Genomic DNA, 17,614 nt, shown 5'->3' on the forward strand with positions numbered 1-17,614 from the left:
GCATAGGAGGGCACGGTTTCTGAACGCGCACTGATGCCTGATTCAAGCCACGCTGTCTTCATGCGTGGCGGCGCGCTACTTAACCCTCGCCCGCACATGGGGGGGGGGGGGTGGTTGCCACCCCCCCCCCCAGGCAGTCTTTCTGCTCTGCACTCAACATTTTTAGAGCTAGAAGGCTGATTTTTCGTATAGCTGCTCGTCTATCCTTTCTTGATGTCCACTGAAAATTTCAAGTTTCTGTGATTTTTTGTTTCGGAGATATGACCTTGTTTTTCAGGTCATGTCATGACCCAAAGGGGCAATTCTCAACATCTTGCGTTTGCCATGGGCCTTGTGAGCTTTTGACACCCTGATTTCGGCCTTTTTTGCCAGTCTTACCTCCCACCTATCATGGAACATGTTGTTCGACGATGTACAGGGGTCAAGGTCAGGGTTAAGGTCAACCTAGGTCATCTAAGATAATTGCGTTTTAGGCAAGCTGAATTTACTTTTTGTGAAGTTTTTTGACTGCATTTTTGGTAAAACCTCAGATCATGATTTCATGTGATATGGACCCAAAAACAATCGGTGCACACATCAGTATACACACAGACACACACACACATACAAACACATATAATTGACCTTGACCTAACTTGACCTGAAATGACCTCAGCAGCAAAATTCTGGTCGGATAGTGTGACAAAGAGGTTCTAGCTGGCTTGGCACCAGAAAACAGCATCGTCATCGGTATTTGATAAGCAGCGCACTTGATATCCAACGGTGACCCAAAACAGCAACATTTTTTAGTTTGACCTGACCTGGAAGGTCAATGACTGACCTGAGAAGGTAAAACTGGGTATCATTGGATTTGTCTCTTCCCAAAGAATCTTTTTGGTCTTTACTGCTAAGCTCTATCTCCAACAGGAACGAAATGGCGCGGGGGGGTGGCAACCACCCCCCCCCCCCCATGTGCGTTCTAGGATGGGAAAATGGCATGTGCGGGCGAGGGTTAAAAGTCCCTAAAAGAACGGGAAGTGATGCCGATAGAACCTTCAATCATTCTGGGCTAACGCTTATTACTTGGAAAAAGTCGCGATCCCATTTCAATCGAAAACCTGTGGGCTCTTGTTTAGCAGGAGGTAATGAAGAGCCACCCGCCACTGCTCAACCGCAGGCACAGGTTTAGACGGCGTTGGTCCGCATCAAAGCCAGTGTGCTGGAAAATCCATTGGCTGAAATGCTCCAGAACATTCGCCACTGTGTGGGTTCCTCACTTCCTCTCTGACTGTCCCTTGAAACCACTCCAAAGATATGCAGAAACCAACGAGGTGAGTGAACGAGGTGAGTAAAGTGTGTTTTTTATGAAAGGTGGCTACAAGCTCAGTTAAAAGAAAAAGTACCAGATTGTTTTGCTTTTACAGCGGGAAGAAAGGTGTCCGGATAATTTCGTTACACCCCCTGTGATGTTCAAATGGTTGCTAAATTCGAAATCAGCTCCAAAAACTAGCCTAGAAACATGTAAAACTCGAAAAAGTGAACCGAGGTCATCAAAGGTCATTGAGCTGACCTGACCTTCAGGTGACCTTGACACCCACCCTAATGCATGGGACCAGCATCATATCACATGTTTCAAGGCTTGAAACCACGTGAAGACTGCAACCGCGCGGCTAATGCGAGCTGACATACGCCGAATCGCCATAACCGAGTATTCGGGCCAAACATGGTCTCGAGAAATAGGTCACAGGTCAAAGGTCATTTGGGTCAGGGCCATGAAATTTTCAGGGTAGGTGTAAAATTGATAAACTCGGGGGTATTGAAAGTTTCGTCGCGATCGGACGGTTTTTACGCGAGTTACTCACGAAAAACCGTTAAAGCGCACCCAAATAGGCAGAAATATGCACATGCGATATCCTATACTGCGAAAAAAGGTGCATCATTTTTGAACGTCGCGGACAAATTGTAATTACCCTAAGCTCAGGCAGATGTATGGTAGAAAATCCACCAAGTGAAATACACTACGGCGGAAAAAAATACCCTACGGCGGAGCTCGGTTGCAATTTGTAAATACGCCAACGGCACCAACGCTCTTGCCAAGCCCTATGTAAACCAGGGGGTACCAAGTGACAGTTGGTAGCATTAGGCCAAATGGGCGCTCAAAAACTACTACCCCATAGGGTTATCATGTTAAATCGACCTTTTTCAAGCGAGCCTCACACGTAACCCAAAAGAGAAAGTGCCAATTTAATTGTAGGAAAAGGTAGCCTCAGGCTTTCCCTACAACATTTTTTCTAGCGTTTTTCGATGCAGAGGCCAAAACCAGGGGGGCGACACGGCTATTCGCGCAATGTATTCAGTTTTGGGCCGCGCGGGGCCTCGGGATGACGCGGCTGGAGGCAACTGCTCAGCGCGCTAGGATACTTCTGGCGGGGCCGGGCGCTGAAGGGTGTGCAATGCATGGGTTATGGGCGGGCAGACAGAGATGAGGTATTGAGTTTTAATTGACATCAGCAATCGGGTGGGGAAGGAGAACGTTTCTAATCGAGCTTGGGCCGGGAAAGCCGAAAATGTCACGATCGGCTCAGAGCTGCGTCAGGGCCGGGTGCCGCACCATTGTGTAGTATATTTAGGCGGGCAGACAGAGATGAGTTATTGGATTTAAATTCACCTTACCATCGGTTTCTGGTGGGGTTTGAAGACGTTTTTAGTTAAGCTCGGGGTGTGGCAACCCACTGGCGGATCCAGGGGAAGGCATTTGGGGATGTCTTCCCCCACAACCGGGGCAGCGCCCGAAATCACTTTTCGAGAATAAAAGAAAACTTCACAACTTTTCTTAGGAAATGTTGGTTAATCACACTGCACAGCAGTACGCAAGAAATCGAAATCCGAATTTTTAAATTAATTCGGGGAAAGCTTTTTGGGGTAAGCCTCCGCAGTGTCCAAGAACGCTTCCTGGATCCGCCAGTTATGAATAAGTCACGGTCGATACCGAGCTTCGGCGGGACCAGGCGCTGTATTACGTTGTACCTACAAGGAAGAGGTGGACAGACACCTAGCCCCACATCCTACTGCTATACCCGTGCTTCTGTGGGTGAAGCACTGAAGCATCACGGAATCCCACAGGACCTGCGAGTCGACGAGGTGGCCGCTTTGGCCGCCGGGTACTGCAGCTCCCTGGAGTTGCCTGGGACCGATGGTAAAACAACAGCTCCGGCGGTGCCCCTATGGGCCGTAGTAATTGGTGAATTCCCGTAATGTAGAGATCATATCCTCAATAATCTCCATTAAGATTTTATATTCCTAAACAATATGACAGACCAATTATGCTTGCCTACGTTCAGGCATTACCTTTGATGGTTATACGCCCATGAGTACAACATGTGTTCGGACGGGGTGATCTTTCTACAATGTGCGCACCATCCATGAGCCTAGGATGCATCGAGGTTTAAAAGAATGCAGTCTGTAGATGAATCAACATAACAATGGTGGTATGCAACCACATTAAAATATCTCCCCCGCTCCCGCAGCGTTCCAACGCCCCTCCGTTATGCATTCGCGTTATATGTCCGCCGAGCCGGCTTGCCTCCAATGACGTCATCGGCCGGCCGGCGGCGTTCAAGGTCAAACGGCTGGTGTCCTTACCTGGAGTTCATGATTTCCAGATCATGATTTCATGTAATATGGACACAAAAACAATCGGTGCACACATCAGTATACACACAGACACACACAGACATACAAACACATATAATTGACCTTGACCTAACTTGACCTGAAATGACCTCAGCAGCAAAAATCTGGTTGGGTAGTGTGACAAAGAGGTTCTAGCTGGCTTGGCACCAGAAAACAGCATCGTCATCGGTATTTGATAAGCAGCGCACTTGATATCCAACGGTGACCCAAACCAGCAACATTTTTTAGTTTGACCTGACCTGGAAGGTCAATGACTGACCTGAGAAGGTAAAACTGGGTATCATTGGATTTGTCTCTTCCCAAAGAATCTTTTTGGTCTTTACCGCTAAGCTCTATCTCCATCAGGAACGAAATGGCGCGGGGGGTGGCAACCCCCCCCCCCCCCCATGTGCGTTCTAGGATGGGAAAATGGCATGTGCGGGCGAGGGTTAAATGAAATTTCAAACGGTAATGGAAAAAATAACAATTTTTGGTCTCATTCTTACCATGCAACGCCCATAGGGCTAATGTTAAAATGCCAAAATCAAAGGGGGGCACGGTACCGCGGTGCCCCCCTCGTTCCGCCGCCTATGCTTTCCGTGGGTTACGGAACAGTGGCGACGGGCCGGAAATCCCATCATGGCTCATTCAAACGACTGCAAAGCGAACTACACATATAACTGTAGGTATAACTGGCAACCATAGAACTGTAGAACCAATAGAACTGTATAATTGGCAACCATCAGTTGGAGCTGACGTCAGTTGTGAGGGGCTGAAACGCGGGATGGCCACTTTGCCCCGGTGGCCCCACATACCTACTGCACCTGATCTTGGTTATTTACGCGTTCGGACTTGTGCGTGATCAATCTCAGTCAGTTCTTCGCCAACTGGGCTCCAATGCTAGAAGAAGCGGGCCTAACAGCATAAGGAAACAAATTGCCCTAAGAAGCGTCTTTTGTAATGCTTTTGACTGCCGTTTACCCTTTTTTCTACGACCAGATCCGTTCAGCGACTCCCTAGCCCTTGCAAGCTTCTAGCTCTCCTGACAATGTTTCGCATGCAGTGTTGACACCTAAATTATGGCACTCCGCGTGCGGCGTTGGGCAGTTGGCGGTCGGCTGTGACGGCCCATTTTCCGCTCGCCGATCTGTAGAAGCGCGTGGCGTCCTCCCGCAGGCGGCCAGCCGGCGTGGTCCCACCGCGTGGCCCGCGGACGTGGCAATCGCTGATGGGAACGGCCGCAGTCGGCGGAGCTATCGACGCCCGTCTGCCGCTGTTGCCACCTCAGACCACTGAGCGGGCGACAGGCGTGATGGCGGGTTCACTGCGCTGGCTGACCGTCCTGGCCCTCCTGGGGGCCGTGTGGGCCACCTGTCCGAATGTGAACTGGCTGGTCATCGACAGCAAGTGCTACTTGCCGCTGTCGGTGCCGCCCTTCTCTGAGGCCATGGAGCAGGACGCACGCGCCATGTGCAAGCACATTCATCCGACCTCGATGCTGCCCGAGATTTACGATAGTGATGATCTACTGGTGGTGAGTGGTGGACTGTGTAGTGAAACACGGAACGGTGAACTATATCCTACTTACCTATTTACCGATTGTCTTCAGACATCTGGGAGTGCAAGCAAATCAAAAGAAATTAGACCATGGATGCGTTTCGATTACTCAATCGTCATCAGCTATCAGCATGATACAAGTACCTAAAACAGAACAAGATATTACAAGATAAAAGTTATAATTAGGCTTATGTTTGATAATGTTGGCAAGCGCTTTTTTGAGGCTCATTGTAAATAAAATGATAATAAGAAACCGTAGCCTCATAATAAGGTTCAATATATTGCCGAATATAATTATAACAAAGTGAGACGACAGTTTCGGGCGTAGCCCATTATCAAGTATCATTATGACCTGATAATGTGGCTAATAACCTTATTATGAGGCTACGGTTTCTTATTATCATTTTATAAAAGTTATAAGTTATAACTTGCTTTTTTGTACCTAAAACAGAACAAGATATTACAAGATATAATTTATAAGTTATAACTTGCTTTCTTTGTACCTACTTGTGTCATGATGTTGACGACTGAATAATCGAAACGCGTCTAATGCTTTATTTATTTCGTGTTTACTATGCATTTCAGACCCCATGAGACCCTGTTTTTCGGCGATAATTTATTTAATATTTGTCCAATTTGCTTCAAATTTTCACAATGCACATTTCAGCTCAAGCGCCAATTTTTGTCAATATGGTCTCTTAACAAAATATCAAATTTTAGGGTACTTGTCGTTGCCTCGTAATGTTAAAATCGGCTCCGTAAATCCGTCAGTGGAGTAGAGGCTATCCGTGCGTAGGCGTGACGTCACAAACACGTGACCATTAAGCTCCGCCCTCCCGGCGGACGGGGCGGTGACCTTGGCCGGTCAGTCGGCTGCGTGGAGCGGGCGGGGCAGTAGCTGTCGCACCGGGGCGGCCCGCATGGAACGTAGCTGCCGTGCAGTTGTCGTTGCAGCCGTAACTTCATCGAATGAGCTAAATAGCGCGCATAAGTAACGCACTAGCTGAAACCCTCGACTTTGTATTTATCACAAATGTAAGTACACCTTGTTCAGTCACAACAAAATATCTATTTCCACACAAGATTCGGGGCTTGTGAAAAAAACGCACATAAAAGACGCTGTTGATTTCAAATGATTGCGTAAAATTATGTATCGCGTCAGACTACGTCCAAATTGCAAAATAGCATCACCATTAATAGGATGAAATTTATGTGTTTGATATATGAAATTTGATTAGGAATGTATGCCGGCGTGATCGATTTATATCATCCCGGTGCAACATAAGCAATGCATTGAACACCTTCAGGAGTAATCCATTTTGTCATCGACTTAGGTTGAGGAGGTCGCCGGACTAAGTTTACCCCCAGATCCTATGTGTTGAAATGCAAACATGGAAAGTAAAAGCCTAGAGATAGTTACCTCACCATTGAGGACATAACTACATTACCTACTGTTACATAAGTTTTACAAAAAGATACGTGTTTCTTGATGATTGTTCTCGTGTAGTGCACAACGTCCGTCTGCCACATTCCTATTTCTTTTTGTGCACGTCTTAACAATATAACACACACATGACACCGCGATAAAGGCCATTTCCACCATACGACACATTCGCTTCTGCCCCACCCGGCGCCCCGCACCGCTTCACGAATCACGAATACGGTCGTCTCACTGGAGCGATGCCCCAGGCAATCGGCCGTGCCCGAGACTCTTCATCCTACCTTGTTGCTTTCTGCGCCTTCCTCAGAAACATTTATTGACGCTGCCAAATATATCAATATTTTTGGGTCATACAGAGGCTTACGCATGATCTTATAGGTAATCGGGTAGTGACCTGACCCAACCTGACGATGAGATAGGTGCAACTCCGGCTTAAATAAATGTTCAGAGCAGGGATGCGGAGCCGTGGAAATTTCAGACGGCTCCGGCTCCGGCTCCGGCTCCGGAGAAAAAAATCGGCTCCGGCTCCGGCTCCGGCTCCGGGTGAAATGTCATGGCGGCTCCGGCTCCGGCTCCGGCTCCGAGTAAAATGATCCGGCTCCGGCGGCTCCGGCTCCGGCGGCTCCGGCTCCGGCTTCTACTCAGTACATCCCCTATGCGATCAATTAAATACGGGTGGAAGAAAAAAGGCGATGGGATTGGTACACGTTGCTTCTATATTTGTATAACAAGGCTATTTTGAATACCACATTGTTTTACGCCTTGTACTGTCAAACCGAACTAGGTAAATAACTGTTTCCTCTTAACCCGCGCCCTGATGGGGGGGGGGGCATTTTGGCCCCCCTGTGGTTTTTCTTAAATGCGAGAAAACCAAATTTTGGGTACCTTACCGAACATCACTTTGACACCTTCACACAAAATTTCAAGTCACGGGTCACCTCAGGTCAGGAGTTATTGAGGTCAAACTGAGGTCATGTTCGAGTAAAAATGAGCAAAAAAACATGACATCTTGAAACGCTCACCAATTCTACAGTTAACCCGCGCCCCACTGGGGGGGGGGGCTATTTATAGCCCCCCCTCCCGTTTTTCTGCAATAACTTCCAAACCGCTTGACGAATCGACGCCAAACTTTCAGTACCTTCGGCTGCATCAATTTGACACCTTGTGTCAAAATTTGAACTTCGTAGCTACCATAGGTCGGCCGGAAATGACGTCAGAGTGACGTCATGTTTGTCCGATTTCGACGCAAAACATTGAACCACGGCAATCGCTCCCAAGAGCTCAGTTTTTAAGCTAGATCCAATTTCTTTGCATGAAAGGACTCAGAATTGACCGCGCTATCAAACTGCTATCTCGGATTTTCAAAATTTTGAAAATTTTGAAAATTTTATATAATAATATTCAAAATTTATATTTTTATATTTTTTTTCAAAAAGTTTTTGACTTTTCGAAAAAACCGGAATATATGTGACAGAACGCATGATTATGACTAACTCTAGCAAGTTTTAGCTAAATAGCTTCAAAAATGGCCAAGTTATACGCATTATTGCAAAAAATTCACAATTATTAATTTTTCAAATCAATTTTTCAGTACGTATTTGGCATCGTACACCAATATAAATGGCACCATCGTGTTCCTGAGCTCAAACTGCATCCAATAGACACCTTTTTTGTTGACAAATTTCAACTTCAAAATTTGACCTTTTTTGACCTGAAAGTGACCTGACCTAAGCTAATTTCGACTCAAAATGACCTTGAATGGCACAGACGACATCAAATTCGAAATCTATGGCCTAAATGGACCATAAAGCATGTGTCACGTGACCGACGCATGATATAATATTTTCGTGACCTGTGATGACCTGACCCTGACCTGAAAATCAAAGTACAAGTTTGGTACCCTCAAGGTATCTAGAGCATCTGTTCACGAGTGTGGAAACCAAAAATGAGCCTGATCTGACTTGTAAGATGGCGGCCAGAGCCCAAAATGTGAACAAGCCAAAGTGCTAATAATTTTTACTTTGACCTGACCTGTGACGTCATCGGTGACCTCGAGGTCAATGAAATTAGGTTTCGCTCGACAGTTTTTCCGGGGCTATCAGACGCCGTTTGAATTTTGACGATCGGCCCAGTAGTTTCGGAGTTAGGAGGGGGGGCTATGAATAGCCCCCCCCCCCCAGTAGGGCGTGTTATACACAGACCCCAGTGGGGCGCGGGTTAACAAGCAATTTTAAAGTTCTCTATGTGGTTGTGTGGAGAAGAGACGGCGCTACAAAACTGCTGTCTCAGATTTTCGAAATTTTATGGGATTTTGACCCCCAAAAATAAAAAAATTTTTTTTTAGAAAAACTCAAAAAATTTCCAAAAAAAAATTTCGAATGTCGAAAAAACGGAATATATGTGATAGTCCCTGCGCTCTTCGATATACATACGTCACATAAAACTGCCAAAATAGCCGATTTTTTCGGTAACAGTTTTTCTGCAATAACCTTTGACCCAAGCCTTGTACGAGCTTACTTTTACCGGCATCGTGTTCCTCTCGTCAAGACGCATCGAATGAACTATAACTTGACCTTGAAAGGTCAACTTGAAAATTTGACCTCAGGTTAAGGTCATGACCTGACCGGAAAGGGTCATGTTGCATATCAGTCGATCCGTATCGTCGAGCTGAACACATCTAAGGCGTTTTCATCGCTCTAGCATGCCTCTATCAAAAGTTATTTGCGAAAAACTGTTAGATACCATTCGTGACCTAAGATGACCTCAGGGCATAAACAGGGGTCACGGACACCATTTTCATGTTCAGTGTGTCTAAACCACTTGTAATTCAGTGTTTGGGAGTGTTTATAATGTCTTTCGTCCAAAGGAGGCGCATTTCAATTTTCTCCCATTGACTTATAATGGGGAGGTCGCAAAATTGACCTGACCTTAGGTCATCGATATCAAAATTCTGAGATATACATTTTGTACATGCTATTGCTCTCAGCAATCGCTGAAAGTTTTAAAGCGATCGGTCACTCGGTGTAGCTATGACAGACATTGAAACTTTTTATGAGGTGAGGTCACTTCAAGTGACCTGGTGACCTGACCTTGAATGACCTTGGTCTGACATTTTCACAACATGTGTAGGATTGATGTATGATAAGGTGTACCAAAAACGGCGGCGCTCCGCGCCGCCGTTTTTGAGATATTCGCGAAAAACCGCAAGGGGGGGTGTTCAAACACCCCCCAGCAGGGCGCGGGTTAAACTAGGTACCTATCTACAAATATCTAGGCCGTTCCACACAATGAAGCTTGCTGTCAGCGGAAATTCATGAATCGATGTTTCACTCATGTATCGATGGAAAACGATTGATAGATAGACGTGAGTGAGGCCGTGAAGGAATATTGTACCGTAAGATATCTACTTGTAATATTATCGGAAGGTGGCACTAGTGTCGAGCGCCTGCAGTTAGGCTGTCCCGCACAACACACTCGGCGCTACGGAATACAGCCGAATGGTCATTGCTCATAGGCGACGGAACGTGGGGGCACCGGGGAACCGTGCCCTCTCTCCTGATTCTTAAAAGGGGGCACCAAAAGCAAGTGTCCCCTTAAATATTGCACAATAACAGAATAATATAGTAACAGTCAGTCAGCTCAAAGATGCATGGACAGGGATCAGAGGGCCATGAAGAAGGGTCACTAGATATTTAGTTCGTCCATTTGAAGAAAGAGGGGGCACTCGTAAGTGCCCCTCTTCCTTTTTTAAGAAAGGAGCGCCCTGCACTGAAGAAAGAGAGGGCACTCTGACTCATAGCCGGTGTCCCCTTTATAATCTTTTAGTGGAAGCTAAAATAAAGGCAAGGATATTACTAATATTGTGAGCATCCCACCTTATGGATTTTTACGGGTCACACCAGCGTGGAATTTTCCCGACATTCTGAGCATATGGCGATAGCTCGTCCTTTGAAGCATAAGCGTAACGGAGGGGGCGGGGGGCACCGGAGCACCTGTCCGTGTTCCTTGATATATCAAGGTAGGCAAGGGCCGGCAAGGCAACAAGAGCGAAGTGCCCCCCCCCCCCCCCGCTGAGTCTTATAAAAACCAGTCAGATTTTTGGTCAAAGATGTAATGATGTAGCCGAACAAACTATCCACAAATTCTTTACCATCACCAGCCTTCATTAGGAGAGCAAGGTGCCCGGATCTCCTACCCCAAACACGAATCCTATCCCGAAAAGGAACCACCCGCAGTTTGTTTTCAATAGAAAAACACAATTTTAAAGAATAGTGTTTGTCTAATGAAGAGACAACCTTCGGGTATGTACATATGAACTTCTGGGCCCAGTGCGCACCTCTAAGCGCATGGCCAATTCTGACCGGCCTTACCGACATCCCCTGACCCATCTGACACCGGTGCCGCTGCTCTGCCTACAGGTTGAGGAGCTGAGCCAAGGTCTGAGCACGTGGCTGGGTCTGTACCGCTCGGACTCGTACGGCACCTGGCGCTGGAGGTCGTCGTCCAGCAGTCTCAGCTACACCCACTGGGCCGAGGGGCAGCCCAACAACACCCACTCGTGCGCCGTGCAGCTCAAGAACGGCTACTGGGAGACGGCTAGCTGCAACACCACCTCCGTCAAACACCACGTCATCTGCTACGTCAACTCCGGCTACTAGCCGAATGGTGTCGTGGCACCCACAGGACATCGGCCAGTGGTCACATCAGCTAATCGTTTGAAATGAATGTAAATGTTCATTGTTCATGGAATTTTCATCTAAAGGCGTCTTATCTTTCCAAACGCGGTAACAAAGGGAATCGAGGATTGGTCGGTGTGATGCCCAACCCATCCCTTTGTCAACCCAGAGCCCATGTCCGATTCGCTCGACGGCACTCGTTCAGTGTTCTGTGGGTTCTGTTCAGTTGACAATGTATACGTCTGTGCCGGTGATGATTTCAACTCAGTAACATCGTTTCGATCGGAATCCGAGCTCTGCAGATAATCCATCGGCATCCTCCTCACCGAAATCACCAAAAGACGAGACAGTCGGTACACATGATGGTATTTCTCTCATTCTCCCTCCCTCCCCACTCGACTCCTGATATTGCAGAGTTCACCGACGCCGCGACGCCACCGTCCGCGGCCTGAACACACAGAAAGGCCACTGGTGGCCCGCGTCAGCCGAAACGCGGCGGTGAGTTGACAGTGGACACGGGGCGGACAGGAGACAGGGCCGGTTGGCCGGCGAGGTTCGGGATAGGCGGCGGTGGACGCTGACAGGGTACAGAGGGCTGCGACAGCGCACAGGAGGTTCTCACAGAGCACAGGGAGCTGTGACAGCGAGCACAAGGAGCTGTGACAGAGCACAGGGGCTGTCACAGAGCACATAAGCTGTGATAGGGAGCACAGGATGCTCTCACAGAGCACAGGGAGCTGTGACAGAGCACAGGGGCTGTGATAGGGAGCACACCGGACACGGAGAACACCAGAGGACAGACAGCGGCGGAGCAGAGGCACGGGCGGCGCACGAGACGACAGCGCGGAGACAGGGTGAACGGTGCAGACGGAGGGTGCGACAGTCGGCAGGTGGCGCTGGGCGTCACACGATCGCAGCGCCGCCTACCGGGCCACCACGGCATTAACGAGTCAGTCTGCAGCGCAGGCTGACACCGCACCGGCGCGACAGGCAGCGAAAACTACTGGGAAGACTATGCTCAACGACTGGGGAGCTGGCGGCACGGCGAGACACATACGGCACCGGCGCCCAGACAGCAGAGGTCGCAGGCTCACAACGGACGCTCTGAGCCGCAGAACAAGGGTGGGGCCGACGGCAGCGCCGCGCTGCGGCCGCGGGGCGAACCACGCCGCGCAGCTCCGGAATGTAGGCGACTTGAGCCGCGGGCGCAGCGCCGCAGCCCCACTACTCTCTCTCCGCCTCCTTCACTCTGTACACACGACATCTCCCCTCACTGCCGAACGGGGCAGTCCGGCTGTCGTTAATGGCACGAAGTTTACAGGTACCAATAGCAAACGCTTAAGGCTATTAAAATATTTCGTCTGAAATCTATGCAACAATGCAAACGCGATTCACACCAACTTTGATGACACATAGAAAACGTTAAATGACCACAGTCGCTTCGGCACGCGCACACGAGCATTCTACACACCCGTCGTCCCAAACTGAGCCTCTCTACATCAATACGACACATCTTAACGACAATCCAACCAAACGGGCGACGAGTCAGTGCCACCTACTGGCGACGAACGCAACCATACGTTCCGAATCTCAACACGCGCCGGCGAGGCAGCAGCTCCTCCTCTCGGGCACCTGTTCATAATTTACAACTCTCCCCGCCCTCGGACTCACTCCTGAAAACAGCGGCTCGCGTCCTGACCACGGCTCGCTTTCCGCGGAGACGCGCGTCACCGTCGGCAGCTACACCATGTTGATGTCGCCGCCGCTGAGCGTATCATCGAGCGCCAGCAGCGCCGCCAGCATCGGATCGTGCTCGTCGACACCGGGGCACAGCTCGGGCGCCAGCGTCAGCGAGCCGTTGTACGAGGAGAACATGGGGTCGAGCACGTCGTCGCCCTCCATGAGGCTGTCGAACATGGAGGTGTCCCCGAACAGATCGTCGGCACCGGGTGCCATGTCCAGCGGCTCCTGACTCGGCGGCTCCTGAGGGGGAACAGGGGCACGTTAGGGTGTGGTTGTGTAGGAGGGACGGAGGGAGAGGGAGAGAGAGAGAGAGAGGGGAGGGAGAAGAAGAAAGAGAAAGAGAGATCAGAGTTCCAATTAGCGATGAACACAAAACATACATGCGATAACGTTTTCACGGATAAATCGTCACTTTATCACGGAGGTGTGCCAAGCACAGATAGCCGGACGGAAATTCTTTCGAAGCGTTTACCTAGTGATTGCTGACAGAGGCAAGCCCCGTGGCGTGTGCTACGACGCATTATTCTCGAAATACGGCAGATCGGAAATTTCTGAGCTCGTCACTGACCCCTCCCCGCGGTCGTGCTCGCGTATGGTGCGTGTTTTTACTGATGTGGTCGACACTGATAGCCGCCGTAATATCTCGGCTGCGGGACCGCGATCGCCTGAGAGGGCGCGCCGAGCGCACGAGGGGCTCTTCCTGGCGCGATAGACGACCAATGCGGTGATAGTGCGGCCGGACAGGGCGACACAAGTGGCGGCCTGGCCCACTTCGACTGGCCCGGGTGAGGCAGGGACCGCTCGGACCTTGTTCTCTATCGGACCATAAGACGAGCTCCTGCCCCTCCCTGGTATTCATGTCAAGGAATGTCGCTCCCGCAGAGAAACGCAAACAGCTCTGACTGATCAGCAGCTCTGCGGCGACTGTTGAGCTCCCAAAACCCAGACAGACTCGTGTTTCGTACCTGTTTGACCCGAAGCGCCGGTGACTGCTGGATGGCTCCCGGCTGCTGCGGCTGGCTGGTCGCCACCGGGGCGGCCGGCTCGGGCGGCGGCGGCGGAGGCGGCGGCGGGGGCGGGGGCGGGGGCGGCGCGGTCGCCGGTGACACCGGCCGCGCGCCCGTCAGCGGACAGGCAGCAGCAGCGGCGGCGGAGGCGGTGGTGTTGGTGTCCTCGGGCAGTGACTTCCAGAGCTCGTCCTGTAGCGGCAGACCGTGAGCCTTGGCCTGCAGCTCCAGCTCCTGAGGGCGGGAGGGAGAGAGCAGGTCAGGTCAGGTCAAGTTATAATCAGGCCAGGTCGGGTTAGCTCAGGACAGGTGTGGTCAGGTCGGGTCAGCTCAGGCCAGGCCAGGTACGGTCCAGTCAGGTCGAGTCATGCCAGGTCAAGTCAGATCAGGTCTGGTCAGGTCAAGCCATGGTCAGGTCAGGTCAACTTATAGTCAGGTCAGGTAGGTAAGGTGATTCCATGATTGATTCGTGACAAGTCAGATCGGATGGCAGGATGTTTTGCACTAATGGTATATAGCTTATGCGAAAGTAATACGAATGCATGTCACTTCCCGCAGGAAAAGCATATTCCCGCCGCAAGCTCTCCGTTCTAGCCTTCCGAGTTCATTAAGGCAGACTATTCCTCACTGGTAGACCCAGACGCAGCGCAGCCCTAAGCGGCCTCGATTCGTCGGCGGCCGGTCGGTGATGTTTGCGGACCGGGTGATACACATTGCACGCGCTATAAAAACGAGGATGTGTAGTTAGCCCGCTCTGGTGTGTCTCCGCCGCCGTGGCCTGCGCTCTGAGTCGACAGAGGATGCGCTGCGTCTCGCCGGTCCAAGTCCCTGAGGCTGCTAAATTCCACGAAAAGATGTGACACGCAGTCCATCTGCATGTATGCAGGTTTATTGTAGGTATAATGTATAACTAATTTTATGAATATTCGCCTCCAACGGTCTAACGCAGTCGCGTTCGTCTGCGATATCTTACCGACTTGTTTTGCCGGCGTCATATTGTTTCATCTTTTGACGAAGACGAAGAGCCCCTTTTCTGTGTCACCAAAGGTGAACGATTAGCATTCCAAAGGCGCAATAGCAGGGCATTCAGCGTGTGTATCTGCCCGAACCTACCTATTTAAATAGGACAGTGAATAATGTGCGCTGAATACCAGCTCGGCTACTTGTTGATTTAGGTGCACGTCGCAACATCGCTGATGTAGGTACCCAAGTCATAGTTTTTACTTTTTGTGTCCTCCCCAGTCGTAATGTGGGTCATCAAAACATAAATGTGCCTGTCGTAAGTGAAGCAAACATCCACAGCCCAGGGCATACATAATTCATCAAATAATACCACCTTTAAGTGAAACCACTATCACCAATTGACCGGAAGGCCATTCATCCGCGCTGCTCCCAAGTGCCGCACGTGACTGACGAGACACCATTTCGGAGGGCCGGCCGGCGTGTGGCGCCCGTTGGCGGCAGCCACAACACGCCGGGTAGGCGCTCCCAGCCGCCAATTAGTCAGTTATCAGCCGGCCGTCGGTCGGGAGACGATGACGGATTCTCGCACGGAGAAGCGCGCCGCGCCGCCGGCGCAGAGAGCTGTTTACAATTTCAAATTGCCGCCCGTCGCCCGTCCTTCGGCCCCGAGTATAAATGGAGGCCGGAGCAGCCACGCACAGAGGTAAATGCGTGCGTGGAGTCGGTTTGGCCTCAGACCAGGCTAGGGTAGCTAAGCTCAAATAAGGAACGCCAGGACATCATGAGAAGGGAGGTTTGGGAGCGTACCAATTTGATATGAGGTAACATTAGTAGGTTAACATAAGTAGCTCAGGCAAGGCTGGATAGGTAAAATCAGGTCATGCGGCATGGGAAAGGTCAGGCTAGACTGGGTCAGGTCAGGTCACCCAGTCGCAGCGCTGAGGTCAGGTCACCCACAATATCTCTCTGTTACCGTTCCAGCCTCATCGCTCACCAATCCTTATCCCAAGTCTATCCAGACAGTGTCAGAAGAAAGTGGGATGTCTGGGTCGGCTCATCGGTTAGCGTTCCGAACGAACCGGTTACATTCCATCTGCGAGAGATCGGTGTCCCGACACACCATCCAAACCGATCCGCGGCGGACCCCACGCTGGCTGAACGGTGCGCCGGGCCCAATTCATCGCGGCGCGTATCACCGCCGCTTCTCCCCGACACTCGCAGCACGATACCCGCCCAACTCATGAATCCCAGATAGGAGATTGTCCGCAGGAAAGTGGCGACTCTGGAGTGGCTGGTGCGGCCACTTGAGAGCTCGGGCGAGTCAGGATGGGGAGGGTCGGGTCATCTGCACCGCGACAGGCCGCGAGCGCTCTCGAAACCTCGGGTCAGGACGCTGATAGCAGTGCAGAAGACTGGGGAGGAGGCCGCGAGTTCGACGCGGGCGGGAGGGACCGTCTCCGCCGCGGCGATGTCGGCAGTGATGGACGCGTCCCTGAGGGCCGCTGACCCGAGTGGCGGGGACGACGGCTTCTCTCCCAGAGACAGCGGTACCCACCGGGTCCAGCAGGCACCGGGACAGCGCGCCCACCGGGTCCGACCGACACCGGGGAAAGTCGGGACATTTATCGGCAGCCCATGCCCATGGGTTACATATCCGCGGCGCGGGGCTTACATAACAGCCAGACGTGACTTTCGGCGGCGTTTTTGCGACTTCTTTTTGCACTCATCCGAGGAACTTTTAGCGCCACCATTGATGACAGTTTTTGTGAGTAAACATAACGTCGGTTTCTTTAACAAGGCAGTTTGTGTCTCCGAGCAAAGACCGCGTAGTTCGCGTCTAAAATGTCCCAGCGGCTCAGACTTCCAAGAAATTATACTCATTTAGCTAAAACCATTAATCATTAAATCTGTTAACGTCATCAGGTAATCAACCATAGCATGATGGTGGGAAGCCACTAAACATTACGGAAAGTAGAATATTCCATTCAGAAGCCAGTGAATGACAAGTGTCATTTCATTCACGGTCTGTCGGCCGTCGTCTTCACATCGTGTTTCGTCATCTCTGCGTGTTGTGACCGCGCCTTTCCACCTGTTTCCACGCCCCTGGACCACCCGCCGGGCCGACGCCCTGGCCCATCAGACACCCATCCAACGACCCTCCCGCCGTCCCATCAAATGAGGCCGTTCACGCGGCCGACCCGTGCCGCCCGTGCGGCGTGCGCGCATGGAAGAGGGTCTCAGAGTTGGGCGCACAGAGGGCTCTGGGTGGTCAGGTGGTACTGCAGAGATAGCCGTCAGGACATATACATACATTGTCTGCTCGACAACCTGTCCCGTGACCGGCGGGCGCCCGGTAACTACCCTCGGGGTAGGCCGCCGGCCGGTAGTGAGGGTGCAGCCGCCAGCGGACACCTCATGGTGAGTGGTGACGGTATAATGGTGGGTGAGATGGACACCCAAGCAGCTTCCCTGGCAACTGGGAGTGGCGGAACGGCGGAGTGAGAACTCGGGCCTGGATGGACCCGGACTGGACACGGGATCTCCCGTAGTAACCAGAAGCTTCAGGGTAGGGTCCC

At 51.0% G+C, this 17,614-nt stretch overlaps 2 protein-coding genes across 2 annotated transcripts in view; one reads left to right on the plus strand and one right to left on the minus strand.

Moving 5' to 3' along the window:
• The first annotated feature begins 4,876 nt into the window (after nucleotides 1-4,876).
• Nucleotides 4,877-11,613, plus strand: LOC122382516 (C-type lectin BfL-2-like). The gene is made up of 2 exons (XM_043367929.1): nucleotides 4,877-5,185; nucleotides 11,068-11,613. The coding sequence occupies exons 1-2, from the start codon at nucleotides 4,880-4,882 to the stop codon at nucleotides 11,305-11,307; spliced, it is 546 nt and encodes a 181-aa protein (XP_043223864.1). The 5' UTR covers nucleotides 4,877-4,879; the 3' UTR covers nucleotides 11,308-11,613.
• Nucleotides 11,614-11,674: 61 nt separating this feature from the next.
• LOC122382515 (transcription factor EB-like) overlaps nucleotides 11,675-17,614 on the minus strand; it is a 127,580-nt gene continuing 121,640 nt past the window's right edge. The window contains exons 8-9 of the mRNA XM_043367927.1: nucleotides 14,034-14,309; nucleotides 11,675-13,308 (exon numbers count right to left, since the gene is read on the minus strand). Coding sequence (XP_043223862.1) covers nucleotides 13,066-13,308; nucleotides 14,034-14,309 — 519 coding nt within the window. The 3' untranslated portion in view covers nucleotides 11,675-13,065. The remainder of the gene's footprint in view (nucleotides 13,309-14,033; nucleotides 14,310-17,614) is intronic.

The sequence above is a fragment of the Amphibalanus amphitrite genome, unplaced genomic scaffold (assembly GCF_019059575.1).
Source record: "Amphibalanus amphitrite isolate SeventyFive unplaced genomic scaffold, NRLGWU_Aamphi_draft 000141F_arrow, whole genome shotgun sequence".
Classification (NCBI taxonomy): Eukaryota; Metazoa; Arthropoda; class Thecostraca; order Balanomorpha; family Balanidae; genus Amphibalanus; species Amphibalanus amphitrite.